At 51.8% G+C, this 25,553-nt stretch overlaps 7 protein-coding genes and 1 pseudogene across 8 annotated transcripts, besides 1 other annotated feature; 2 read left to right on the top strand and 6 right to left on the bottom strand.

Moving 5' to 3' along the window:
* Positions 1-135: 135 nt before the first annotated feature.
* On the bottom strand, positions 136-1,871 carry NCS57_00652600 (annotated as a pseudogene). The gene is made up of 2 exons: positions 1,474-1,871; positions 136-1,420 (listed from the first exon to the last, which is right to left on the bottom strand).
* Positions 136-1,871: a sequence feature.
* A 1,598-nt stretch (positions 1,872-3,469) lies between these two features.
* Positions 3,470-5,089, top strand: NCS57_00652500 (Peptide hydrolase; the record flags this gene model as incomplete). Its single annotated transcript, XM_053056411.1, has 4 exons — positions 3,470-3,573; positions 3,624-4,448; positions 4,498-4,698; positions 4,747-5,089. 4 exons carry the CDS (start codon positions 3,470-3,472, stop codon positions 5,087-5,089), a joined length of 1,473 nt encoding a protein of 490 aa, XP_052915366.1.
* Positions 5,090-5,460: 371 nt separating this feature from the next.
* On the bottom strand, positions 5,461-6,198 carry NCS57_00652400 (uncharacterized protein; the record flags this gene model as incomplete). Its single annotated transcript, XM_053056410.1, has 1 exon — positions 5,461-6,198. The coding sequence occupies one exon, from the start codon at positions 6,196-6,198 to the stop codon at positions 5,461-5,463; it is 738 nt and encodes a 245-aa protein (XP_052915365.1).
* A 3,928-nt stretch (positions 6,199-10,126) lies between these two features.
* On the top strand, positions 10,127-11,122 carry NCS57_00652300 (Fido domain-containing protein; the record flags this gene model as incomplete). Its single annotated transcript, XM_053056409.1, has 1 exon — positions 10,127-11,122. The coding sequence occupies one exon, from the start codon at positions 10,127-10,129 to the stop codon at positions 11,120-11,122; it is 996 nt and encodes a 331-aa protein (XP_052915364.1).
* Positions 11,123-11,421: 299 nt separating this feature from the next.
* Positions 11,422-13,192, bottom strand: NCS57_00652200 (uncharacterized protein; the record flags this gene model as incomplete). The annotated part of the gene is made up of 5 exons (XM_053056408.1): positions 11,422-12,108; positions 12,158-12,275; positions 12,323-12,396; positions 12,448-12,963; positions 13,010-13,192. The coding sequence occupies 5 exons, from the start codon at positions 13,190-13,192 to the stop codon at positions 11,422-11,424; spliced, it is 1,578 nt and encodes a 525-aa protein (XP_052915363.1).
* Positions 13,193-13,859: 667 nt separating this feature from the next.
* On the bottom strand, positions 13,860-14,816 carry NCS57_00652100 (Zn(2)-C6 fungal-type domain-containing protein; the record flags this gene model as incomplete). The annotated part of the gene is made up of 1 exon (XM_053056407.1): positions 13,860-14,816. One exon carries the CDS (start codon positions 14,814-14,816, stop codon positions 13,860-13,862), a length of 957 nt encoding a protein of 318 aa, XP_052915362.1.
* Positions 14,817-17,094: 2,278 nt separating this feature from the next.
* NCS57_00652000 (Chitin synthase) lies at positions 17,095-19,195 on the bottom strand (the record flags this gene model as incomplete). The annotated part of the gene is made up of 3 exons (XM_053056406.1): positions 17,095-17,322; positions 17,374-18,960; positions 19,016-19,195. 3 exons carry the CDS (start codon positions 19,193-19,195, stop codon positions 17,095-17,097), a joined length of 1,995 nt encoding a protein of 664 aa, XP_052915361.1.
* A 2,558-nt stretch (positions 19,196-21,753) lies between these two features.
* NCS57_00651900 (uncharacterized protein) lies at positions 21,754-23,505 on the bottom strand (the record flags this gene model as incomplete). Its single annotated transcript, XM_053056405.1, has 5 exons — positions 21,754-21,814; positions 21,865-22,032; positions 22,143-23,001; positions 23,069-23,133; positions 23,249-23,505. 5 exons carry the CDS (start codon positions 23,503-23,505, stop codon positions 21,754-21,756), a joined length of 1,410 nt encoding a protein of 469 aa, XP_052915360.1.
* Between the last annotated feature and the right edge of the window lie 2,048 nt (positions 23,506-25,553).

Below are 25,553 nucleotides of genomic sequence, written 5' to 3'. Positions count from 1 at the left end.
TGCCCAGTTCTAAAAACCGAAATCGCCTGCCTTTAAAGATTTCCTACGCTTCTCTATCCCGGAACGCCAGACGTGAATGTCGTTGAAAACATGAGTACTCGTTCCGGCCTCTCGCGAGGCTCACTCCCCTCCTTCTTACAGCTTCTTGTTGACCATCCATGTGAGGAGGTCCACCTTTGTCACGATCGCGATGGGCTTGGACAGGGACTTGGAGTCGTCGGCCTTTTCGGTCACGACGGCTGCGCTGTTCCACTCAAAGAACTTGCTGAGGGTGCTCAGAGGGGTGTCCTTGGTGATTTCGACAAACTGTCTCCTCTTTCCGGGGTTGATGGGCGAGGCAAACTCGCGGGGGTCGGTGACGATCTCGTCGAGACGGGCAAAGTCGAACATGACGTCCTTGACCTGGCTCTGCGCTGTGGCGCGGCCTCGAGAGATGTAGCTCAGCAGGTTGCCCAGGGTCACGAGACCAACCAGCTTGTTTCCAGAGGCCGAGAGGACGGGGAGCTGGTCGAAGCCCTTGTCGCGCATGGTCTCGATGGCCTCGGAGCACAGAGAAGTAGCACCGACTGATGTGACAGGCTTGAGGCGGAGAGAGGCGATAGTTTCGCCCTCGTAGGGGTCCGAAGTCTTCTGGGCACCAGCAGCGGTGGACTCGACTCCGTTGACGGGCAGCAGGTTGTTGGCTGCCAGCCAGTCGTCGTCGGCAAACTTGGAGAGGTAGCTTCGGATGCTGTCGGGGAGGATGACAACCACGACATCACCCTTCTTGAAACCGAACTCCTTGACCGCGAGGAGCATGGCAGCCATGGCAGAGCCGGAGCTGCCACCAACAAGAAGACCCTCCTCAGAAATGAGTCTACGGGCGAGGTAGAAGGACTGCTGATCGTCGGTCTTGTACCACTTATCAACAATCTCGCGGTCGAGAACGTCGGGAATAAAGTCATAACCGATTCCCTCCACCTTGTAAGACTCGTTGGCGTGCTCCTCGTTCAGAAGCTCGGGCAGAGCAAGAATACTGCCCTGAGGATCCGCCGCAATAACCTTGATGTCCTTGTTATGCTTCTTGAGACCCCGCGCAAGACCGGTAATGGTGCCACCAGTACCGGCGCCAGCAACAATGGCGTTGATCTTGCCGGCGGTCTGCTCCCAGATCTCCTCGGCGGTGCCGAATTCGTGGGCGAGCGGGTTATCCTTGTTGCTGTACTGATCAAGGATGTGGGCGTTGGGGATCTCCTTCTCGAGGCGCTTGGCGACGCCGATGTGAGATTCGGGGCTGTCCCAGGCAGCCTGCGTAGGGGTACGGATGATGGTGGCGCCAAGGGCACGGAGGACCGAGACCTTTTCGGCGGACATCTTCTCGGGGAGGGTGATGATGGTCTTGTAGCCCTTGATAGCGCCGACGAGGGCGAGGCCAATACCACTGCCCAATGGTTAGCAACTGCGAAGGATGACGGTAAGAATTGGGAATCTTACGTGTTTCCGCTGGTAGGCTCGATCAGAGTGTCGCCGGGCTTGATACGGCCACTCTTCTCGGCCTCCTCAATCATCCTCAAGGCGATTCTGTCCTTGACGCTGCCGCCAGCGCTGAACAGCTCAGGCTTGACGTAGACATCGCACTCGATACCCAGAGACTGGGGAATCTTGTTAAGTCGTACGAGAGGCGTGTTACCGATGAGCTCGGTGGCCGACTGGACGGTGGCAGCGCGAGGAGGAACGTGGGGGACCTGAGACGCCATATTCGCAGCGGTTTTTGGGAAATGGTGAAGCTGTAGAGTATAGCTTTGAAATAAAAAGAAGAAGAGAAAGAAAGCTTCAAAGCTCTTCTCATACGAGAAGACAAGCACGCCACGGCGGAGTCTTGCACAATCCACCACGATCAAATCAGAGACATTCGAAGTGGCGGGACGGCACAATTAGCAAACTCTACCCCGCCAATGCCGAGACTATCCGTGAATGGCTTAGTCAATACCGAGACCCCGAGCCGAAAGGAGTAGGCGGTGAAGAGCTACGGGAAAGATGACTGTCATGATGCTCAGCTCATGGTTGTTTGTGATGTAAATTGTGGATGATTTGGGCATTAATTGATGGAAAGCTCATGGAAACTTGAATTATAGGTGAAGAATGACATTGATCTCTGCTATTTCTGCCAGATGAAGCTTGGATGTCGCCATTCTCAAATCCGGTGGCCTTTCTCTAAACCGAGAAGCCCACTCTAATCCGAGCAGTCATTTCTAAACCGACAGGCAAATTCTAATCCGAAAGTATCCTTCCAATCCGGTGACCGTTTGACGCTCTCATCTAATCCGATAAGTGTTAATCATCCCGGTAAGCTTAGTACAAGCTGACGTAGTGTTTCAAGCTTTGAAACGGTCTGCGGGCAGTCAGCCATATTTGGTGCTCTAGGTTAATGGAAAAACGAGACACCACTATAGTCCCTATGAAGGCTTTTGTATATCTCCCCCAAAGGATAGCCAGAAAAGGAAGATAAAAAGGAACAAATGTATTTTGACCAATATATTCTTGTCAACATAGATATCTTTTTTTTTTTTTTTTTTAAATACAACATTATTATAAGTAGAGGCCTTAAAAGAAGAGTCAGAGCAAAGCTTCACTCTACCCCGGTGGTGTTTGCATCATCATCATGCTGCCAGCGGCCGCCACAACATCAAGTTAGTCCTCCAATTGGGACAACCTACCTAGAGCTCTAAGAAAAGAGCAAGAACACAAAGAAGACACACTGTCGAACTGAATAGACTCCATCATGACAACTTCCTACAGACCTTCCTGTCTCCATCTTGTTCTCTGTTTTCTTCCATCGCCAATTGATGACCACTCTATCTCTCAGCACACAGTCATCACCCCAACCTCTCCTCCCATGATACAATGCATCTCGTATGTTCAACGACAATATCCATCTCATGACGATAAGCCCTTCAAAAGTGCCTTCTCCCTCTAACAAAGTTCCCTCGCCTTCCCCACTCGCCTCCCCCGGAGCTCATCCCTCCTATCACGGACCTTGCTCCCCTTGATATCGCAGCGCGAGCATACAAACGATTGCCATCTCGGGGAGCTCCTCTGCGCACCGCCCCGCGTCTCTCTGTAGCACCCTGTAATTGTCTGGCGAATCAGGAGCTCGTGCTCTCGCGCCACGACATGGGGGTAGCGGCGCCAGCCCGTTGCCAAGACCCTTGGCCATTGCGACCTGCCATTTCTGCTGCTGATGCCGATAGGCCAAGGGCGACATGGAGTTTCCTGTCTGGGAATGATCCGCTCTATCTGGCACGGCGATCATGGCGCTGTGTAAGTTGAAGTGTCTTGAGCTATGGTCTGAGGTTAATTACAAGGTTATTTGAGCTGTCGGTGTTAGAGCTATAAAAGGGACCTGCAGTCGCGTTGCATTGAAGCTGCACCAGAGACTGCAAGGCGATCTCTGCTGAGGACGACTTGAGATTGCCCATCAATTGTCACCATGAAGCTTCTCGCGGGTCTTCTCTACGGAGCTCTGCTCCTCACTGATGTTTCTGCCAAGAAGTTGACGGCCAGTCAAGTTGAGGGTGACATCAAGGAGCAAAAGTAAGCTATCACAGGTCAATGCGAAAAGACATTGTTCCTAACCATGTCAGGCTTCGAAAGACGCTCGAGGACCTCAACAAGATCGGCACCAAGAACGGCGGCAACAGAGCTTTCGGTCTTCCCGGCTACAAGGCTTCTCTTGACTACATCCTCGACCAAGTCCAGGGCAAGTACGGAAAGTACCTCGATACTTTTGTCCAGCCCTTCAACCACACCTTTGAGCAGACGCGAGATATCTGGGTGCGGGGACCTGATGGCGAGGATGTCTATGTCATCACCTTGATGTACAACACTGCTACTCCTACCCCCGATGGAGTGACGGCGCCTCTTGTCCTCGTTCCTATTGATGATGAGCGTGGTTCTGGATGCTTTGAGGACCAGTGGGAGGGAATTGATGCCACCAACAAGCTCGCACTCGTGAAGCGTGGCACCTGTGCTATTTCCGACAAGCTCAAGCTGGCAAAGAAGGCCGGTGCCCGTGGTGTCATTCTCGTCAACCAGCTCCCAGGCGAGAACATCAGCAGTGCTACTCTCAGCGCCGAGAACCTCGGTCTGATTGTCCCCGTCGGTGTCATCCCTCTGGAGATCGGCACTGCCTGGCGTGAGCGCATCGAGGGTGGTGAAACGTTGGAGGTTACTCTTCTGGTGGACTCTATTGCTGAGTCTCGAGAGTCGTGGAACATCATCTCTGAGACTAAGCAGGGTGACCCCAACAACGTTGTCATGCTGGGTGCTCATCTCGACAGCGTGCAAGCTGGCCCAGGTATCAACGACGATGGTAGCGGAACTGCTGCTGTCCTTGAGATTGCCAAGTCCTTCACCAAGTACAAGGGCTACAAGAACAAGGTCCGATTTGCTTGGTGGGGTGCCGAAGAGTGAGTTTAATCTTCCTTATACCTTGCGACAATGCTAACACAGTGACAGGAGCGGTCTCGTCGGATCTCTCTACTATGGACAGCAGCTTTCTGAGGCCGATGCCGACAAGATCCGATTCTACTTCAACTACGACATGATTGGTTCTCCTAAGCCCAAGTACTGGGTTCAGTCCACCACCGATGCCGACCGGATTGGTGGAGATATCCTGGCCAACTGGCTGCGCAAGAAGGGCAAGAAGCCAGAGTGGGAGTGAGTATCTCTTCATCTTGAACATGGAATATGACTAACGCGGAATAGGGAGTTTGACACCTCTTCTGATTACGTTGCCTTTATCGAGCTCGGCATCCCATCCTCCGGCCTCTTCACCGGCGCCGACGCAGAGACCGACCCCTGCTACCACCTCGCGTGTGACACCATCAAGAACATCCACTGGGGTGCCCTCACTCTCAACGCCAAGACTGCCGGCAGGGCTGCTGCTCACTTCGCCCTCAGCCTGGACGGCGTCCCCCCTCGATCCAAGACCAGCACCAACCCCACCAGCAAGAGAGCCGTTGCTGCCAAGTTTGCCAAGTGGGAGGAGAAGAAGAGAAACGCAGGAAAGTCTCATAGCTGCGCGCACAAGGAAAAGATTGTTGTTTAAAGCTTGATGAGTGATGTGTTCATGTAGGGGGTTTGGAGTTGAGGTTGGTAAGGGGGTAGTTAACGTGTATAGAAGATTTATGTGTATATGAAAATTATACTATCTGATCATATCTCATTATCTCATTCTGAATCTTGGCATCATTAATCATTAAGCATGCTCACTCGTATAGCCGGTATGTTGTGGGTGATCTATTGGATGGCCTCAAAAAACGCAGGCAAAGGCCATCCAATAGACCGGATCTCGTCTTTTATCTCCCCAAAACAAACCCTGTTAGACTCCCATGCCATGCGTATTCTGAAACGCTCACAATAATACAATCTGAACCCATCTTGGTGTTGTTGCTAAAGTTTGAAAGGCCGTCCCCTCGATCAAACAACCCGTGGGGGATTCTGGGGCTTGTTTGGATTGGCAATAGGAATCGCCCTGTAGGTGGGAATCTTGGGACCGCCTGGGATTTGTTCCCTGTCTATAACCGGTGGAGGGAACTGCAGGTTGGTGGTGGGCACGGGGATGGTCCTCACCCAGCGGCCTTCTCCTTGTACCGGCTGACTCTTCCGCTTCTTGGGTGTCTTGCCTGCGTGAGACTTGGGAGGAGGAGGTGGTGGGTAGTAGTACTCTTGCTGTGCCTGCTGAGGCCAGTATCCTTGAGTTGGTTGAGTCCAGTGTGTTTGAGGCATGGGCTGAGTCCATTGCTGTGGTGGAGGTTGGCCTTGTGGTGTTTTGCCTCGGCGGACTTCACCCATGGCTTCCGAGTAGCCATCCGACATGTATGAGCTCCCATAGCTGCACCTTTTGCTGTGAGGCATCCTCCGACCTGGCGGCACGAAATGAATATCGTTTACCCGCCCTGAACGGAGGCAGCAGCGTATGACGATCATGAGGATGATAAAGACGCCGACCACGGTGCCGACAATGATGCCGATCTCAGTATCCGTGAGACCATTTGGGTTTGAGTGATGGGATGTGACCACGGGACGGTCCGTAGCGTCCACGCCTAGCGTGACATAGGTTGTATAGGTGGTGGACGGGAGGATGACAGTCTGCGTGATGACCTGGGCCTCCTGTCGGATGGCCTTGAAGTGGGGGAGCGCCGTTGTCGTGGCCATATCTGAGACGATCTGAAGTAGAAGAAAAGTGAGGTTATTCACAAGGAAATGTGCAAGGAAATGTCGCAGAACTCAGGCAAAGACGACGTGTCGGCCTTTTGAGGAAACCCATCTTGCTTTCCAACCTCGTCCCACACACGCATTTCGCCGCGCGCCCCCCTCTTCTTCGATACCACCAGTCATCTGAACATTTCCGCGCCGCTTCTCATAGAAAGCGGCCCCCAACAAAGAAGAGCTGCACCGGTTTCCTAGTCGGGCATGCCTTGAGTGGCCCTACCCGATGCAACCGTATCTCGAAAAACTGTAAGAGGGTCACTTGGACCTGGGCGCTGGCCAATAGTAGAGGGAATCGTGTGAGTGAGGGGGTTGCGTGATGCAGCCTGGAAACTAGGCTGCCAGCGCTGCTGCGTGCTGAAAGAGAAAACAACAAGAGGAAAAAAAAGATGACTGCATTATGCCTTGCTGCGGTGTTTTTGGGATGCTTTGTTTGGTTCGCAATAGCTTCGCTGTGGGGGTCCGGGTCATGATCGTGATGAAGTCTAGTACGGATCCGAGCCTGCTTGTCCAAGATGGGTTCCCGTTCGCAAAGACGGCATGTTTCTTGGCATGTACATGTGTATTATTCATCTCTTTGTCTCCGCATGAGTCAGCCCTGCCGTCTTTGTTTACTTTAGATGCAGGCTGAGCCTCCTCGCGTCCCGTCCCTGTTAAGACGCGTCTTTGTCTCTGAGAGACTCCAACGATCTTTACTCTTATCTGCTCTTCTCAAGGCAATTTCTACAGTAGCTGAGATCACCTCAAAGTCTGTATCGTTGGCATCACTGTCGTGAACCATGCATGATTGTTGAGTCTCGTGATGAGACTCCCCCAGGTATAGCTGGGCCACGTCTCACCGAGCCTTTCGAGCCTCTCTTGTGCTTGAGCCAGAAATGATTCTATGGACAGTGTGGTGAAGCTTGTGGGCGGCGAGGAAAGAGAGATGATGTTGACGAGTGACGTATGAGCTGACTTGTAACCTCGTACGATATCACCACTTGCAGGACCGGGCAAAGTGCAAGACGTCTCTCGGTACAAGAACGGCATAGTTATATAGCAGTCCATTAATCGCGTTTGTCCCAAAATGTAGAGCCGGTGTCTCATTGTGCGTCTCAGACTTGTTTATTCGTTGGCACTGCTGCGCGAACCTTGCACTCCGGTTGGTGACGCAGACTTGCAGGAGTTGCGGCTGCTGCCGGACGCGTTCTCATCTGCCGAATGAGTGTTTTTGTTTCCTGTTTCAAATGAGGAGGGAACAGGTGCGATAGGGAATTTCAATACTGATTCTCTGTAGAATCTCTGCAAGATGTGCATGATATCCTAGAAGCTATAGGGGAGAGCAGGAGAGGGAGTTTGCTTCAACTCGTGCTTTAACCACACAAGTGCTAAGAACCACGATTAATTCCATCCTCACAATGTCAAGATTCTATCTAATGACCACAAAAAAGCCTTTTAGAAGCTGCTCCTTCACTCCACCGTCACGCGTAGGTTGAGATCTCCATCTGCCGTGATGAGCTTGGCCAGATCCTCGCTATGCTGACGATCATACCCGGACAGATCATGGCAGTACAAGACCAGCGACTCTGACAATCGCGGCAACTTTCCGCTCAGGGAGGCTGGGCTGCCAAGATCGTGAGGTATCAACTTCAGGCATCGTAGTGAGCCGAGTTCATGCAGGGACTCGATTTCTCCCTGGATCTGGTTGTAATCTCAGTACCTGGTGGTATTTAACTCTAACTCGATAAGGTCTTTCGCAAGCTCCCTCAGCATCTGGCCAAATACAGTCAAGTCGAACGTCGTCTCGGATATCATGTAGTTGCGTGCCTGGTCCAAGGGCTGGTAACTCAGATGACCTATCTCGAGTGAACGTAGAGCAGGCTCAGGACTGAGATGGATCGCCAATCGGCGGATGTTGCTACATCGCGTGAGTATGCTCCTCATTCCCGTCATGCCGAGGAAGCATCACCTGAGCTCAAGAGTTTCTAGCTTCGAGACGCGGTCAGACCACTTTACCTCTGAGACGTGGCGCCCCTTGCACTCGAATTTACAGACCCTCAGTATCTTCAGGGTCGGGTGGAGGAGTAACGGCTCGAGCTCAACCATGTCGAAGTTCTCGGGGCGATAGCGGTCTCTCGTCAGCCGTACCTCTGTCAAGTGTGGTAGGCAACGCCTTGAGAGTCCGTGTCTTACGGGCTCATCTTCTTGACCACCCAATATCTATGGTAAAGGGGGATTTGTTATTGGGGATTGTTGATGGTACAGTGACATCAACTAACCGAAACCGAGGTTTGAGGGCCAAGATGAGGGTATCCAGCCCAGTGGCAGATGGCATTGGGCTGAATGCCGCATCAAGTCGGCCGCCCACCGCAGGGGGTAAGCCCAAGGGCGAGCGTGCCTCCTTCAACAAGCCCACGAGCGAACGCCTGTACCCTGCATCCATGTACGTTTGCAGTAGCCGTGCTATAAGGTTCCAGTTGCACAAGGAGATAGCGCCAGTGGCCTACCTGAGCTGTGGACGGGCGACGAGTGAGTGGATAATTAATCCTCAAGCATATTGCCCATGGCTAGAAGAAGCAAGATGAAAGGTGCGATATAGCATGGGCTGAGCGAGATCTCGAATGCGACGAGAAACAAGGCAGAGAGAGAGCAGGGCCTCTACATTGACACGATGAGGCCTGGCAGGCTCGGGGGACTGCCATCTCAACGGGAATATCGTCTTCGAACAGGGAGAGTACTAGATACCAGACATGATCTGGCAGTGAGGACATGATAACAAGGTGATCAAGTTTTGTAAGATAGGCATTTGGTGGTACAAGATTGAACCGGCTGTTGGGTAGCAGGCCAGGTCGACAGGCCGACCTGATTGGCCACTCAATGCAAGGGAGGACCAACAACATGCTGATGCTAATACTTGCCCAACTAACAACATCTTGAATATCTTTAACGAGCACCATGAAACTAAGACAAAACAGAATTTGCTACGAGGAGCAAAAACATACAACAGCGGGGATTCGCTGGTCGTCACCGACCCAACTACTAATCCGCCCCTCACCGGCTTATCTATGGGAGAGCGGACGGGATCCCGAGTTCTCCGGTGGGTATGGTCGTATGTACCAAGGCGTCGGACAAGTCCACTCATGAATACGGCACGCTCAACGCCCTTTCAGGAGAATGATAGCATTGAGATCTTCCATATCCAGTTCAGAGACTGACTATTCTTCAATATTGGGCGCCAGAGTCGAGTTTAGGCATTAAAGCATCTCATCCTTCACTGGCCAAGTTGCAGGTTCGACTCCCCCTCTTGGGAGAGCTTGGCGGCTTTTGCATGGCTGAGCATGATTGTGAGTGGCACTTAAGTCTTGGTCGTGTATTTTATATGCCTGAATTTCGATGATTGCTGGATTCTTTCTGGATGCGGCAGCTGAATGTGGCCTCAATTGAGGCAATGGTTGAGAAGGAGACGTGGATCAAGTTCTCAGAGTTCTCACAAACACTCCCGCGGAACAACTCTGAAGCACTACATGGGTTGAATAATAGTAGCCAAGGACTGACCTAAGGCCGAATAGTATATTTATTCGGCCCAGAACAAGCATATCAAAGCACTTACCATGGACTATTTCTACCATGGGTGTTCTTCGCTGGTGTGAGTGCTGGATACGTGCAGGCAATGCGAGCTTGGGGCCCTTCCCTCACTTCTCCTTTATGACACATATTGTCTCGAATGGCTGCATCGCTCCTTACTGAGAAGTATAGTTGAATGCATGGTGACTCATGTTGAGGCCGCATGACCCTTGGAGCAAACTTTGACGGGGTTAAAGTCTGCTGATGAATCTTATAACTACGCAGGCCTCATTCAACCGCCATTTACATTCAATATACACCACAAAGGAATATGATGTTTAACAAAGGCATCAAAAATTCTTCTCTAGCTCTACGGCCCGACTCCATCTATCGCACAAGTCCGGAAGATGACAAGGCCAATCCTCAGGATCTCTTCACCAAAGCTACTCGTTACTTGGACACCTTACGGAACCTGAATGATTCCGCAGAGCGAGAAAATCTATTCAAGAAAGAGCTCAACGAGACTCTGGTACACTGCATCTATGGGAGCAACCGAATCGAGCATGCCGGGCTTGGCCAAGAGGCGACGTTTTACCTCTGCCGAAGGAGACTCAACCAGGGCTCAGTGCCGACCTTTGATGGAAGAGCTACTGATAAAACTGGTATAGAGGAGCTGCTGGCGGTTGATCAATCGCTGCGGCAAATACCAGAGAAAGAGCTCCTACGCCAAGGCCGAGAAGTCGTTCAGCACCTCCAAGCCTTCGAGTACCTCAATCATCACTTTGTGGAAGGCGGCGAAGACCTCACCGAAGACCTCATCAAAGAGACCCATGCAATCCTCTGTAATGGAGTGTCAATCATCGATGAAGAGCTGCCCGAGGTGCCTTCGGAGATGTACGCAGGCCGTTATCGCAATGTCGCCGTCGGCGCCGGCTCGACCATGTTCATTATGCCCAAGTACGTCCCGCAACGGATGAAGGAACTCTGCAGCAGCCTCAAAGAAGAGATCAAATACATAGAGACCCATAGCTGCGTTGATCCTTTCTCCCTCGCTGCGAAATATTCACTACAGTTCGTGGACATCCACCCCTTCCAGGACGGCAACGGACGAATGTGTAGAATAATTCTTAATGTGATACTTCGCCGCTATCTCGGCATCGTCGTGGCAATTGGAGAGACCGATGAAGATGTCAGAGAGTACATTGGGATCAAGAGGAGAGCTTCGATGGAAAGGGAAGGGCATGGGGAGTATGCGACGTTTGTGTTGAAAAGGGGGACAAAGACGATACAAAAGCTGAAGCAAAAGATGCACGGGAAGAAGGCTTGAAGGAGTGGGCTATGCTATCGGGTAACCTAGATCGCTACAAAGGGAGCTCAACTGGAAGTCTTCTTTCTCCAATTGAGGCATTGCGATGACTAGATCCTCGCTCTTTTGGCGGAGACGAAGTCTGGCATCCATTGCCCACCTTAGTGGTGAATAATACACGACAAGCCTTGAACTAGATGGCAAGCAAAGCCAGAGATGGCATTATAAAACCTTTACTTGTTCGTAATAAATAGATATCTGCTATCCAATAATGACAAAAGGCCAGAAACGCAAGACATCGCACATTCCTCTCAGAAACCCTACCTTCCCTCAATCTCAATGCTCAAGCCGTCAGACTCAGGTGGTCCCTTGTACACATGCTTTGCGTGGACAAAGTACCACACAGCCGATATCGTCATGAAACCGAAGAAGACGACAACGGCATAGTTCATGGTGACGGGTGTGACGGGGATGGCTGGGGGCATCGAGAAGAGGACCATCTCAAAGGCGATCCACGAAACCGCGACAATGTTGACGACCCAGCCAATTGTCTTTCCGAAGGTCCAGGGTGCCGTGTTGACTCCAGCTCGTCCAGTGAGCATTGAAAGAAGAATAGGAATGCAATATGAGATGGCTAGACCAATGACGCCAACGGAAACAAAGGCGTTAAAGGCTGAGCTGGAGCCGAGGTAGATCAGACCCAAAAGCATTTCGATGACGGTGGTGAGGATCAGAGCGTAGATGGGCGTACCATGACGCTTGTCGACCTTGGACCACACCTTGGAAAGAGGAATGGCGTCGTCTCGCGCAAAAGCCCATGTTGTTCGAGAGGCGGCGACCGTGATGGAGATGGAGCAGAAGAGTGTGATGATCAGGACCAAGGCCGTGAGAGCGATGCCGCCGGCTTTGGTACCCGTGACTCGGTAGAAGATATATGGGAGGACTTGGCCGAGGGGCGCTTCGAGGAGTTCTGCCAGGGGTGGGAGAGTGGCGCACATGGGGATGATCTGACGAGAGTTAGCTGACAAGTTGTAGATATGGATGGTAGGCACTTACAAAGAACAAACCAGCGACGAAACCGACGGGGACGCAGAGCGAGATGGCTCGAGGGAGCTTGACAGTCGCATCGCCGCATTCCTCAGCCATGGCTGTGATCATGCCCAGGGCAGAAAATCTGTGTCTGTTAGTCAAGAACTTCTTTGAGATAGCACGTTAACTCACGTATAAGCAGGGGGGAGAGCTCCGATCCAGAAGGAAAAGTCTCCCCATCCACTCAAAGTGTTGTCATAGTGGCCCTGGGCATGTCAATAACCAGATCCTTCTCGAGTTTAGGATGTCCAACTTACCAGAGTGTAACTGGGGGAATGTCGGCCATCAGATGCCTTTGTAGAAAGGAATACGCAAGCAATGAAGATGGTGATGGCTGTAAAGGCAGCACAGAACGTGTCCACAGTTGGTAGAAACTTGTTTCCGAATGCGACGATAAAAAAGGTGACAACGCAGAGGCCGTAGAAGATAAGGAGAAGCTTCCAGGGCTGCCAGTCGTAGTCGGGATAATAAATACCGACGGCGGCAGCAAGAAGAGAGGCAAAGCCAAAGTTGACGGACAGGGTGATGGTCCAGTTACCGACGAGCCATGTCCAGCCGGTTATAAAGGAGAGGACGGTTCGGTACTTCGGAGAGGCAATCTGGAAACTCCAGTAGTAAGGACCAGCGGATGTCGGCCATCTGGCAGCCAGTTCTCCTAGAGAAATTGCAATGCATTCGTCAAGAATACAGACGACGACCCAGCCTAGGAACATGGCAAGCTGGCCGCCGCCGTAGATCGAGTTGATCATTGGTGCACCGAAGCCATAGGGGATCTATGAAAAGTTAGACAAAGCATCGAAATGATGAAGACGAACTTACAGCAGCAATAGCTAGAGATTGGAATAGCAGTGTGAACATGGAGCGGTTGCGTCGCAGTTCGGGCTTGTAGCCCAGGGCACTGAGGTCGGCGGCATCACCAACGGGAGCGCCCTCAAATTGCTTTCCCTGCTGATCAAAGGACTTGACCTGCCGGTCACTATCACTGCCCTTCTCAGACACCATGATGGCAAAGAGGTATAATGGGAATCAACAGTAGTGAGGAGAAAGGAGTGCTGAGCCGTCTCGGGGATGTGTTGTCCGTGACACAAAAACCCACGTCCAAAACAGCAGCCATCGCGTTGAATATAAACCCCGTCTCCCATAACATTTGACGGCTCCCTCGGCGGTGACATGTCCAGCCACATGTCTGATAGTCGCCCCCCCTTGTCTACGACAAGGTTTCAGGGATGATAAGCCGCGCCGTAAAGAACCCTGTTTCCCCGGATTTTGGGACGGGACTTTTTTGCCTAGAAGGTGTTAGTCTGACTCGCGCGGATGCAACCCCCGCCCCGGTTGCTCCTTGTCTGTGGTTGGTGAGTGGACGGGAACTCGAGCCTGAAGCGGAAAAGGCGGAGGGGCAATAGGTTTGCCGCTAGGACTTCTGAATGCTGGTCGCTGGGACAAGGGTTTGAGATAAGGATGTCAATCTTGTTTCCGCTTGTGTCTTGGGATGGTACCAACGTGTGTGACAGGGACTTCTATGCCAGAGTCGGCAGTTTTATGGCCCAGGTGCTGAGTTTTGGGGTAATGGGCGTAAACGATGCCCGCTGTTCACATACGATTAAACAGAACCAGGCCTATTGATGAGTCTATTGGATTTTGGGTATCTACTCGAATCATTTCCCCCACGTCAACCAAAGACAGTCTCATACTTGAGATCAGCCATGACGTCGAGCCAGTGCACCGATCCCGGCACCGCCTCACTGTCGTACCATGACCAGACAGCCTGTAAAAGTTCCCGAAGTATGACAATAGGGCCTACAGCTGGACCTTGACCAAAACCCCTCAACCTGTCCATGATGAACTCGCGAGCTAGGCCCACGTCCGAGAAATGCCTCTGCTTTGGAGACTTGGAGTCTCCGATCACTGGGTAAGACATGTCTGACCAGCTTGTATCTGACAGCTCCAGCTTCGGGGGTGCTTCCTCTGTGGATACTGTTATACACCGGAGACCAGAGCCCACGCCTAGGCATAGTAGGGGCTGAAGACATCGGATTGACTCTGCTGGGATCTCTGAGAGTATCCCGGTTATGTATAGAGCGAGCGATGTCGGCCATGTTGTTTTGGTAACGCTCCCTGAATCTATCCTATCCGGTAGGCGCCTGGAGACGAGATCAGGAAATGTCTGGTAGAGCTGAAGAAGCGAAGATAGACGAAACACCTCGGCAGCGCGGTGCAAGTCCATGTCCAGACCATCTCCGTTGTGACTTTCGCTTCCATTCTCGATAAGAGCTGGTACCTCGACCGATAAGAGTGTCTCCTCGAGGGCCTGAGCTTCGTTGATATCTAGCATCGCCTGCCACATCACCTCATAGGTGGGTGCGATGCTGCCTCGCCACGTATCGCGAGACCTGCGACACAAGGACATGGCCTTTCCAAAGAGCGCGATTATCTTGGGCGGAACACCGGTCCAGGGGTGTAAGACAAAGTCGTACGGTGGATAGGTTGCGGGCGTCCATTCCACGAGGGTGCTGATGTCTTCCTTGTAGCTCGTCACGATACTTCTGACGGATTCTTCGTAAATGAGGCACTCTTTGAAGAATTCGATGAGCTTTTGGTCCTCTTTTGTAAGATACTTGGATCGCATCTCTAGCAGGGACAGTATCACCCGGACATGACGGAGGTATTGTAGCCCGAGCTGTTTGTGATCCATCCAGCAGAGTGACGAACTCAAGCAGAAAAGAGATATTATGAGAGCGTGAGGTATGGTCGTGACGGTATTCGGTGCTTCAAAAAGCTTTTTCAGCTCGTGTATGATGGCTTCGGTCGCGATCCGTGGAGCTGACGCAGCTATTTCTTGGATCTCAGGTTGGCGCTTGACTAGAGAAGCAGCTGCCATGCTCTGTAGAGAATAAAAGAGAGGTCGCGACGAGCCCCATAAAGAGGAACCGAGTCGTCGAAATGGATTTGTCGGAGAGTCGTATGCTGCCCAGGCGCCGCATACGGATTTGAACCAGAGCTCAATGAGGAATGTCGATGGTTCGGAGATGGCCTGTGTTGGGGAACTGATTGGTATATAACCTGAGGTGCAGCCCTTGGAAACAACAATTTGCTTCTCTTCAGCATCTTCGGAGTTGCTCGGGGTTGGTTGGAGTGGCTTGAGCTCAAGCTTCGTGTTTGGTGAAGCCGTCAAAGCATGGTCAGCTTTAAGATTGACTGGCCTCAGACGTCGTTGGCTACTGATGGTTGATGGTTGAGAATAACTTGTGGCGACAATGCCAGCTTTCGCCCGCTTCTCCGAGGAAGAGGATGGCTGTGTAGGAGGGAGACTTGGAGTGGCGCCAGACGATCGAACATGACTCTGCGTGTCTGAAACATGATGCTCTTGAAATGACACGGAGGCGGCAGAGATGAGTTGATCGAGGTTAGGGGGGTCATTGGTATTGCGCCTGCTGCGCCGCTCATGCTTGGTCGACCATTTGAGTGTCTGCTGATAGCCAGGGCAGACAATCTTTCTGTCTTTACAGTTTTGACAGCCCGGCTTGCTCTCATCACACTTCAGCTATAGAGGGGGACGGATTTTTGTCAGCCTCGAGAGCGATAAGGATGATAGGACAGGTTGGTACCCTTTTCGCCTTGCACACCTGGCATCCCGACCGGGATTTCGTCTGCCCCTTCATATCGTATGTTTCAACAGATCAATGAGTTTGAAAAGAGGAGAAGTTGCATGGCTCGGCCGAGGAACTCTGGGCAGTTCCCACTTTCCCCAGATTCTCTCTCGAGCCTCAAAGCTGGGCACGCTAAGAATGAAGCCAATGGGATGTTACCGGAGATCGACAAGGGAGACAGAAGCTATTCCCAATCAAGGAAAAAAATCCCGTCGGTATCTTCGTGCGGGGTTGATTTATCTTGTGCAGACGCGCTCATGACCACGACGTTTGTTCATGAATTGGTTTGTGGAGATGATTGATCATGGGGACAGGAAATAAATGCGTGACTCTTACGTGTTTATTCGTATTGATCTGTTGCTGATAGCGTTGTTGGAGGGTATCCTGAAGCAGGGATTCTCGACGCCATGGACTTGGCTACCCTGAATGGTAACCATTTCCCTCTGGCGCTGCGCCAACAGGTAGTTTAATCGCGTGATGATGCATTAAATCCTCTAAGCTTATATTCTAAAAGCTAGGAGAATTTCTTGCTGCTCTAGGAAAGGATGTCCATGAAGGATCATGCTCTTTGGCGAATGCTACTGCGCATTGTCTGCAGGAGAGGAGCCTGTGACCCCATGAAGAAAGAAACTTGCCAACAATCATCACTGTAATTAAAAGGCCTTCTTTTCGCGCCCTGAAAGCATCTTGATCACCTTGGCATGCAATCTGAACTGACATGTCGGCCGTGTATCAAAGTCGAAAGCGGCTAGACCTCCGAACAGGGGGAATAGTATCTCGGCATCTAATTGCCGATCGAGATATGGGGATGCCGAGTATCCATGATTTCGGTGTTATCTTGTCCGCGAATCCATGTATAGACCAATCACTCGGACTCTCGTTATCTCTATCATGGCATATCTTCTCCTCCACGTACAAATCATGTGTTTCTTCTCATCATGAGACTATGGGCGATTGTTCTCAACACCATGACCTTGCGGATGGGTCCATACCCGCAGCCTTGTTCCGACCATGATCCAAGCACTCAAAATTCATGAGACTCATAACCTTTTCATGTTTCCATGGTAAATTTTCTCTATTTCCAAAAGCCAAGTTGCACGACCGAGACGATTATCAACATTACACCATGCCAAATTATGCGTATACTCAGGCCCAGCTACCACTCTTCATATCCTCTAAGCAATTTATCAACAAGCACACTACGTATAATTAACAAGGACTAGATGTTCATCTCATGCCACACCAACATATGCTTCATCAATGCGTGCCTCGCCCACCGACATCATCGCCGTCCTTTTCGTTACTATCGCGAACAACTTCGCGAGTCTTGCCCCACTTGAAGTCGTCGGAGTATATCAGGGAATAAACCAGAATAATAATGTTCATGAACGGAGAAGTAAAGAGATGAAGAACGAAGCCTGCAAAGTACTGGGCTCGCTCGAGGTTGTTGCGTGGCAGCCAGAAGCCAATGCAGAATGAGTAGAGCTGTTGGCATTAGCACAAGGTTTAGATTGATGGGCGATGGCCGGAACTTACATAGCGGAAGAATAAAACGCAGATGAGACCGAGAAAGACGGGATCCTGCATCACCTCTCTTCCTCTCTTGGCAAACACCATGAGGAGCTCGACGAACGCCGCGATGATGAATGGAGTGATGGCCCAAGTCACGACAGCAATCACACTTTGCAGTCTCTCGATGGGGATAATTCCCGGTCGAAATATCATGACAAACTCATTCGAGATGCTTCCCAGAGCCCAACGCTTGCGCTGAGACAGAAAAACCTTCCAGGTCTGTGGGACAATAGTCATGGCTTTGGCACGAAGAGCCTGCGCTGTCTGCTTGCCGGGGAAGAGACTGAAGATGATGGAAGCATGGATACTGTCCTCTGAGTAGTTACCCATGATGTGTTGTGTCATGATATCGTTAGGCTTGGGGCAGTATCCAAAACGCTCCCTGAGGACAGCATCGCCAAACGTGGCCTCGTCGACGCGGATGAGCTGGCAGCAACCGGGCAGACAATTGACCTTTCCCGTAATGCGAGACTGGAACATGCGGCGAAGGCTTTGTGTCTGGGAGTACTCGACAGACTGATACAGAGACCAAAGACCCCAGTTGTGACCGTCAAAGTCGACGCATACGTGACCACACACGCCGACAAGCTTGGGGTTCTTGCGGATCTCTTTGATCATCTCCCAGATGCAGAACTCGTCAAAGACAGTATCGGCATCCATACCACAGAGGTACGTAACGTCATCAAGACCAGCTTGGACAAAGTTGTTGCCAATATACTCAAACAGGTCATTGTTGAACATTGTGACGACGTTCTCGGAACGCTGCTTGAAGTGGTAGAGTAGCGATCGGGCAAAGCAGAGACTGTCTCGCTTGCCCTGGTTGTATCGCTTGCCGACAAAGACGTATGGAATGCCCCTGTAGAACCCAGTCTGTGTCTTGACTGGCATGAAGAGGCCGTCGCGAGCACGGTAGCCGTTCTCAAAGTCGCGAGATGGGCCTGGTTCCAGGATGTCCTCGAGAAGATAGCCTTGAGTGGTCTTTGTCATGCCAGGACCGCGCACGTTTCCGTCAACGACGATAAAAATGACACGCGGATGGTTGTCGATGTTCTTTTGCGTAATCAAAGAGTCCAGGGATCGTGTCAACTCTTCGTACGTCTCGTTGTAGCAAGGGAGCAAAAGAACCATCTTCTCTGGCTCATCCGGAACATTTTCCTTGGGCTTCCACCAAAAGCAGAGAATATGCGTGCAAAACCAGTGCAGCATGATACAAAAGCACATGAACGTTTGCAGAATCGTATTCGAGCTGAGGAGAACGAGGAGGAAGTAGTACACCTCATAGTATCTCCATCCGATGTAGACGAGTGCAGCGTTGAGCCCGACGAGGCCGATGATGAGACCCCATTTCTGGAGCATGAGCATCGACTTGGACATTTTTTTGAGTTCTTCGTCAGAGTCCCAGCGTAGCTTGGCTTCTTCTTGTTGGATGGACGAGGTGAAGGAGAGGCTCGAGTCGTTTCCGCCGTGGGTGAGCCATGAGGCTTGGGTTACGCCTGATCGAGGGGTTTGGACACCGGGGTGAAAGTCGCCGTTGATGCCTCGAATAACGGACTTGACAAAGTTGAGCAATTGTTCACGTTGATAATAGTGCCATTGAGGTACTCACCGAGTCCCGGGAGCCGGTCCCGCCAGGTCTGAGTTGATACTGAGACACTTGGTTGTAGGAGACGGGCGGGTGCGACCCCTGAGGAGTCATACTGTTGAGCCCCTGAGAGGCCATGCTATTGAATCGCTCAGCGGAGGAAGAAGACTCCCCGTTGGGAGGTGGGATCCCCAGGAAGCTCATCGCGACAGCTTCTTAGTCCCCCTAGGAGCGACGTGCGGCCGAGACTCAACTGCAGCAGGGGCAAGTGATAGGGCAAACGAAAGGGTGAAATGATTTGATAGTGAATGACTGGGATGAGAACGAGTGAAGCGGGTAGTTGCGTGCAAGGGACGCAGCAACGAGGGGGAAATAGAGACAACGAGGATGAATGATAGGCAGAGTCTTGTTCCAGACTCAAAGAGGTACCCTTCAAGAGGAAACGCGCAGAAATGACAAGCCCAAGCGAGTGACGGGCAAGGTGAAGAGCAACGGGAGCCAGCGAGAAGACGCCGGGGAGCTGTAGAAGCTATAGCAGCATCACTCCCTCTCTCAATTCCCCGCCACTATCCCGCAAAGTCCGTTGAGCATCAAGTGCCGGGCGCCTCACCGATCACCGCCTTCAATCACGGCCCCAGAGGAGAACCCCGATGCCATGGCACAACAGCAGATAGTTCTTGATCTGATACGAATTCTCAGCTCTCAGGGGCGTGAGACGGTGGGTGACTGTAGTATCCAACCAAACAAGTCAAGAAGATATGTGCCTTGTTCGAGAATAGCAAAGAGCGAAGGGAGACATGCTTGGAGAAGCTCGTACACGCCCCCTTGTTCAGCCGCTGTTTGACCACCATCCACTGACAACCTCCAAGCAGGAACAAGTATAAGCATAAACATGAGTCCTCCAGGAGACATCATTGAGTTTATTCAGTGGCCTAATGCGGGTGTCTTGGTTGAAGCATGGCGTAAACTATTAGTTTGATGCTGTCTGTAAACGTTCAACAACTGCCAACCGTTCTAGCGACGTGGACAGCATACGAGTCAGGTTATTTTTAAACTGAGCTTAGAGATTTCTTTGCTACTATTCAAATCAGTACGTGTAGTCTAGAGCACCGTAGAAAGTCGACAAGAACAGCCAAGGAGGATGCAGTCACGACAGCGTGAAAGCCCCCCACCATTGCGTTGTGCGACAAACATGAGAATCACATCCGGTTAGTGATGACTGGTTCTTTTCAATTTCGGGATCCTTCGTGAGAAGAAAACAGACCCGGGTCGGGGCCGAGGACCATCAAGACCAGCGTTCATGCTGTTGAGAGCATCCCGAGTTTCGTTTCTGCAAGACGTCTTTACTCCTTTGATCCCGAAGTCTCAAGCCATCTCAACAACGGTAGGCCAAGTGGCGAATGTCTCATTCAACGGTCAGATGGCGAAATAGCCATGATCTTGGCCTTTGACTCGTAATCCATGCGGTATATGGTCAATCTCAAGACAAGATGGGGGATGCGGCCGTGGGGGGAGTTTTCGTGTCTCAAGGCCGAGTTTCGCTCACAAATAGGACAACATCAAATAGCTCCAAGCACACGGCATGCTCACAGGCACGACACCGAGTCAACGTTGGCCGGGAGTCTTGCCCGGATGTCGTGATGTAAAGCCCTTGCAAAAGCGAGGTAACAGAGAAGTCGTGTTTGCAGCGCGGCCCCCGAGCCCATGATCCCAGGACCTGCAGTAGTTAGACAGGGGGTTCGTGTCGTCAAGGTACCGGTACGTCCGTCCCTGTTGACAGCAGTCGTGAACCAAGGAGGTTATCCCCGGAGACGGGAAGTCGACACGGGGTCTGGGATGGACACTTTGAGTCAAGATCAGCACGGAAGAGGACTATCCCCCACCCACGAAACGAGGAGCCCGTTGCCTGTCTGAAGCCACCGTTACACAGGGTCGTAACCCATGTCCTGGCCTCAAGATGCACAGCATCACTGACATCATGGTCCGGTTATCCTCCCGAAAATACACATTCAAAATGCTGCGTAACGCTCGGAATTCGGAGCACATTCAGCTTGCATAATAACTCACTCGGATTCCACTTCAGACGCCGTATCCGACGATATGAGTGCGGGGCCTGATACTTGGCTCCTGGCTTCTTGATTCCATCCAGTGAGCTTCAACTATGAGGCTGCATGTTCGTGGGGTGGACAGGACAGCCATGGGGAGGCTATTCTGGCAGGTATACACCCTCTTCTTTCACACTCTCTGCAAGCACTGCCTATTTGGGACGCTGCGATGCATGTGGGAATACGGCGGCACACACGCATATCCCATACGAGGGGCTAAGGACGGCACGCATTGATGGCGCGTTTTAACCTTAAGCCTAATCTGCAAGAGATTGATGTGTCTGAACCTGAGTTGTTGGGGTGTTCGCCTCCACTGAGCATTCATCGTAGGCTACGTGACGGATATATCGTCAAATGCGCATCGAGTGACTCTGTAGGACAAGATGTATGAATAGAATGGTCGCCAGTGATGAATAGAACTAAATAAAGAATTAGGAACATAAATGAAGAGCATGTAGTAGATGAATAAAGTGTAAGAATAGAATATTAAGTATAGAGATCAACTACCGAAACAACCCAGAGATGTTGGGCTGAATCAGCCCAAACGGCTTGACAAGGGTCCAAGGAAACTCAAACAAACAGTATCCCAAAGGAATTTCCTTCGGACATGACGAAATAGATCCCAATTACACAGGCGCGGGTGCGCTTAACCCCCTCTCAGTAACACTTCCCAAAGCCCTCCTGGCAGCCCTTGCCACAGTGCTCGTCACTGCTACCACTACCATCAAAGTCAGCCTATTGTTGTCCGGGAAAGCGAGAAAGTCTTACCAGAATCCGTACGGAGAGCAACACTTCTTAGATCCGTAATTGGTGCAAGTTGCCTTAAACTTGGATCCGCAGAGGCCGTTGGTGGTGTCATGGATCTCGCCACTGGGAGGCTTGCACGACCCAAAGTCGGCGTCACAACCAGTTCCGCAGTATGGGTCGCTCGAGCCGCTGACAAACCATAACGTTAGCAAAGAGACAAGTTACAAAGGCATACTCTACAGATATTCGAGGGTGCGGCTGAACCCGTGCTTCACCAAAGTGAAAAAGGGCCAACTTACCAATAACCATACCAGGAGCAGCAGTTACCGAATCGAGATCCTTGGCAGGTGTAGCCCGTATTGCCACCACAAGTCTGGTTGGGCGAAATCTTGAGGCCACCCGTCGGCTCAACTGTGTAGGTAGGTTGCGAAGCCTTGGTAGAGGACGGCTCGTGAGTAGGGACAGCTGTGTAGTCGCGGCCCCGAGGCGCAGTTCGATACCAGTTCTCTTTGGGATCTCCAAGGCACTCTCCGACTGTCACTAGTCTGTACCCGCGATCCTGCGCTGTCTTGATCATGTAGGCAGTCAACTCGGTGACAGTCAGCTCGTGGACATCATGGGCAAGCACGATGTACCCATTGTTGTCCGAATCAGAGGATACGCCGTCAGAGTACCTGTCTTTGGCAAGCTGGATTAAATCCGGACTGTCATACTGATAGTCCTTGGTGTCGATATTATTATTGACGGCGTGGTAGCCAAGCTCTTCCATCAGATCGAGGCACCCAGATCTAGAGATGCACTCCAGGTAAGGGGGTCGCATGTACGTAGGGATCCACCCAAAGATGTTGCGCAAGGCCATCTCGTTGTAGATCATCTCCGTTCGTCTGATGGTGCTGTTGACTTCGTTGAGATTGCGATGAGTCCAGGTGTGGCTAGCGATGTGATGGCCTGCTGAATACATGCGTCTTAGCATGGCAGCCCACGGGTTAGACGGGTCGTCGATGTGCCCCTTTCCCCTGTTGTTTCCGGCAACAAAGAAGGTTGCCTTGACATCATACTCGTCCAATACGTCCAAGATCTCGTTGGTGTAGGTGTAAGGGCCATCATCAAACGTCAGGGCAATCACGCCAGGGGTCGTGCAAGTTCTGATGATACTGCCTGTCATGATCTTGTCAGTCTTGTGCCATGAGGGGCATCACAACATCGGAGCAACAACTGCACATACCGTAGGGCACGTTCCCGAGGTTTGGTCGAGGGATGTCTTCCGTGCTGCTCCCATCTGGTCCAAAGCTGAGTCGACAGTCAGCCATCATTCATGCAACCCGACTCCATAGCCCTCCGCATTGCCGCATCTGGATAACCTCCTCTCATTCATCTGCAATCAGCTCTTTGTGGCGAAACTTACAAAGTATCACAGGAGTCGCTGTATTCGAGCTGGCAGCTTGAACCACCGCAAAACTCTTCGGTTGTGCCGCAGAAGCCACTCTCTGAACAGCAGGACCCATCGTCGCACGATCCAATCCCAGGACCACACTCTGCACGCTTTCGAAGCATAGCATATCTTGGTGACAGGACTTGATCCTCAGCTGGAGCCGGCCCAGCAACGGCAGTCCCGGCATTGAACAGCAAGGAAACGACGGTGATAGAAAAGACAGACTTCATCCTGCCGCTACGCTCCGTGAGCTTCAACAGACAGGGAAACAGCAGGAGAAAGAAACGAGTGACAACATGAACGAGCGATGGGTAGAAGCACAAGCGTCTTCCAGGAGCGGAACCACGACTTATTTACCCGACCGAGCTTAGATGCAGCTCGCTCAAAGTCGGGCAGAATCACCTCAGGGGAGCCTGTATATTGGAACGCCGAAACCCGTTGCATCCATGAACACGAGAAACCCCGTTCAGGCAGGTCCAATGTGTTGAGCCGACAGCCTAAGTTTCCCCACCAGGACGCCATGATAGCTCATCAGGATCCCCGAGATGGCCGCAATTACAGCCATCTCCAAGCAATAGTTCAGCCCATTGTCGGATGTGGCCCTCACCGGTAATTTTATTCTTTTCTTGGAACCGTCCCCATGCCCTTTGGCTTTCCTTCTCAGCCATGCTCCTGACTGGTGACCCGGCGCCACTGCCAAGGCGTAGACTGGTGTAGCCCCTATTAGATGGTCAACCACTGCAAAGGAGTAGATGTATCCGGAAATATCGCATGTAATCTAACGTGCCAGAGGCTCTTAGGTCTTGGCCAAAGGCTGATGCGAGGTGGGATCGGGAGGGCCGGCATGGGGGCCGTTTCGGCCACCTCGCCGGCAGCATGAAGCTGATGCCGGTGACAATGTTTAGCGGGAGACGGTTTCCGGGCTCTTTTCCCACTTCTCAATAGAAGCAAAAGCCAATTAGACGCTCATATGATGCATTTTGATGCAGGCGAGGTCGCTGACGGCCAGGATTCGTGTTCAGCTCTCCCATGTTCCTCGTCTTCCGTCCTGCAGGAAAAGAAGGTTGAATGAGCCTCTATGCGTGCTCCTGTAGGTCCAACAACATTCATTCGCAATCAAGACTTTGTGTATCGACTTGGCAGCCCGTGGCTTTGCTTTTCGACCAGTCATATGAATAAGAACAGCAGAAAGCCTCCTCGTTTCGACTCGAGACTCAGGTCCGAGACAGGGACGACGCGTCTTATCGGGTTGGCATCACACCACTGTGAATGACGATGCAATGGATGCTGTGTGTAACCGTCTCTTGCATGTTATAGACCTAGATTATCAGACGGGCCAACCAATTTCTTCTCCGATGAGCGGCCTGCCCTGGATCTGGTGTTCTTGCTGTGGCTTGAGCCAGTTCCGGGAGGGCTGATGGCCTCCCACGTAGGTGGACGCCACTGAGCCAAAAACGCCCGCTTGACGGGCTGTTCCTGAGTCTCTCGTCTCATCGTCGCACAAAAGCCAGACTGAATTCTCCACGTGCAGTCTGCGACCAGGGTGGAAATTGCGGATATGGGTGCGGGTGGAAGTACCAATACGATGGTCATGATGCCCGGACGTGTGACAGTGTTCGGCTAGATTTGGTGCTCCAAACCCTTTTTTAAACCGGTTCCTGGATGTTTGCTCAAAGACCCCTGTCATAGAGTTATAGGCTCAGCTGGAGTTGAGTTCTCACAGATGTTGATGGGGGGGGATCCTCCTCCTAGGATAACATATCCGAACAATGGTATTCTCTTCACAAAAGCAGTCCGAGAAAGAGACAGCGGAGGTTCCGTTCCCTCTGTAGGGTGTGCGAGCTGCCCGCTTTCGGCTCAAAGTTCCAGGCGTCGTTATGAGAATGAGGAATGCTCCGATCTCTAATTCAAGCTACGATGGGCAGCACAACCGGGCTGTGAAACGGCTCATCCGGTCAAATGCAATAGTGAGGTGGGGCCGCTCAATTAGAGCCAGCTGCTGTGTCTCTGGCCTCGAATCATTCTGCGCAGGATACACGACGGACGAAGGCACCAAAGAAGAAAATAGAGTCCGTTATAGCGTCGACAGGTGGAAGAAGTACGAGGTGACGGTTCCAGCTGGGCTCACAATAGGATACCCCTGATCAATCGCTGAGGCCGGGACGAAGCTCGTTCCTGTGCAGGCGGATGCACTTTGCAGGATGACATCGATGGGGGAATGCTCTCGAACCGCACGCCCTGGTTTTCTTAGCAGATGCTGACCGAAGGCTCTGAAGAC

This window comes from Fusarium keratoplasticum, chromosome 4 (assembly GCF_025433545.1).
Source record: "Fusarium keratoplasticum isolate Fu6.1 chromosome 4, whole genome shotgun sequence".
Classification (NCBI taxonomy): domain Eukaryota; kingdom Fungi; phylum Ascomycota; class Sordariomycetes; order Hypocreales; family Nectriaceae; genus Fusarium; species Fusarium keratoplasticum.
This window is presented reverse-complemented; position numbering and strand designations above follow the sequence as displayed.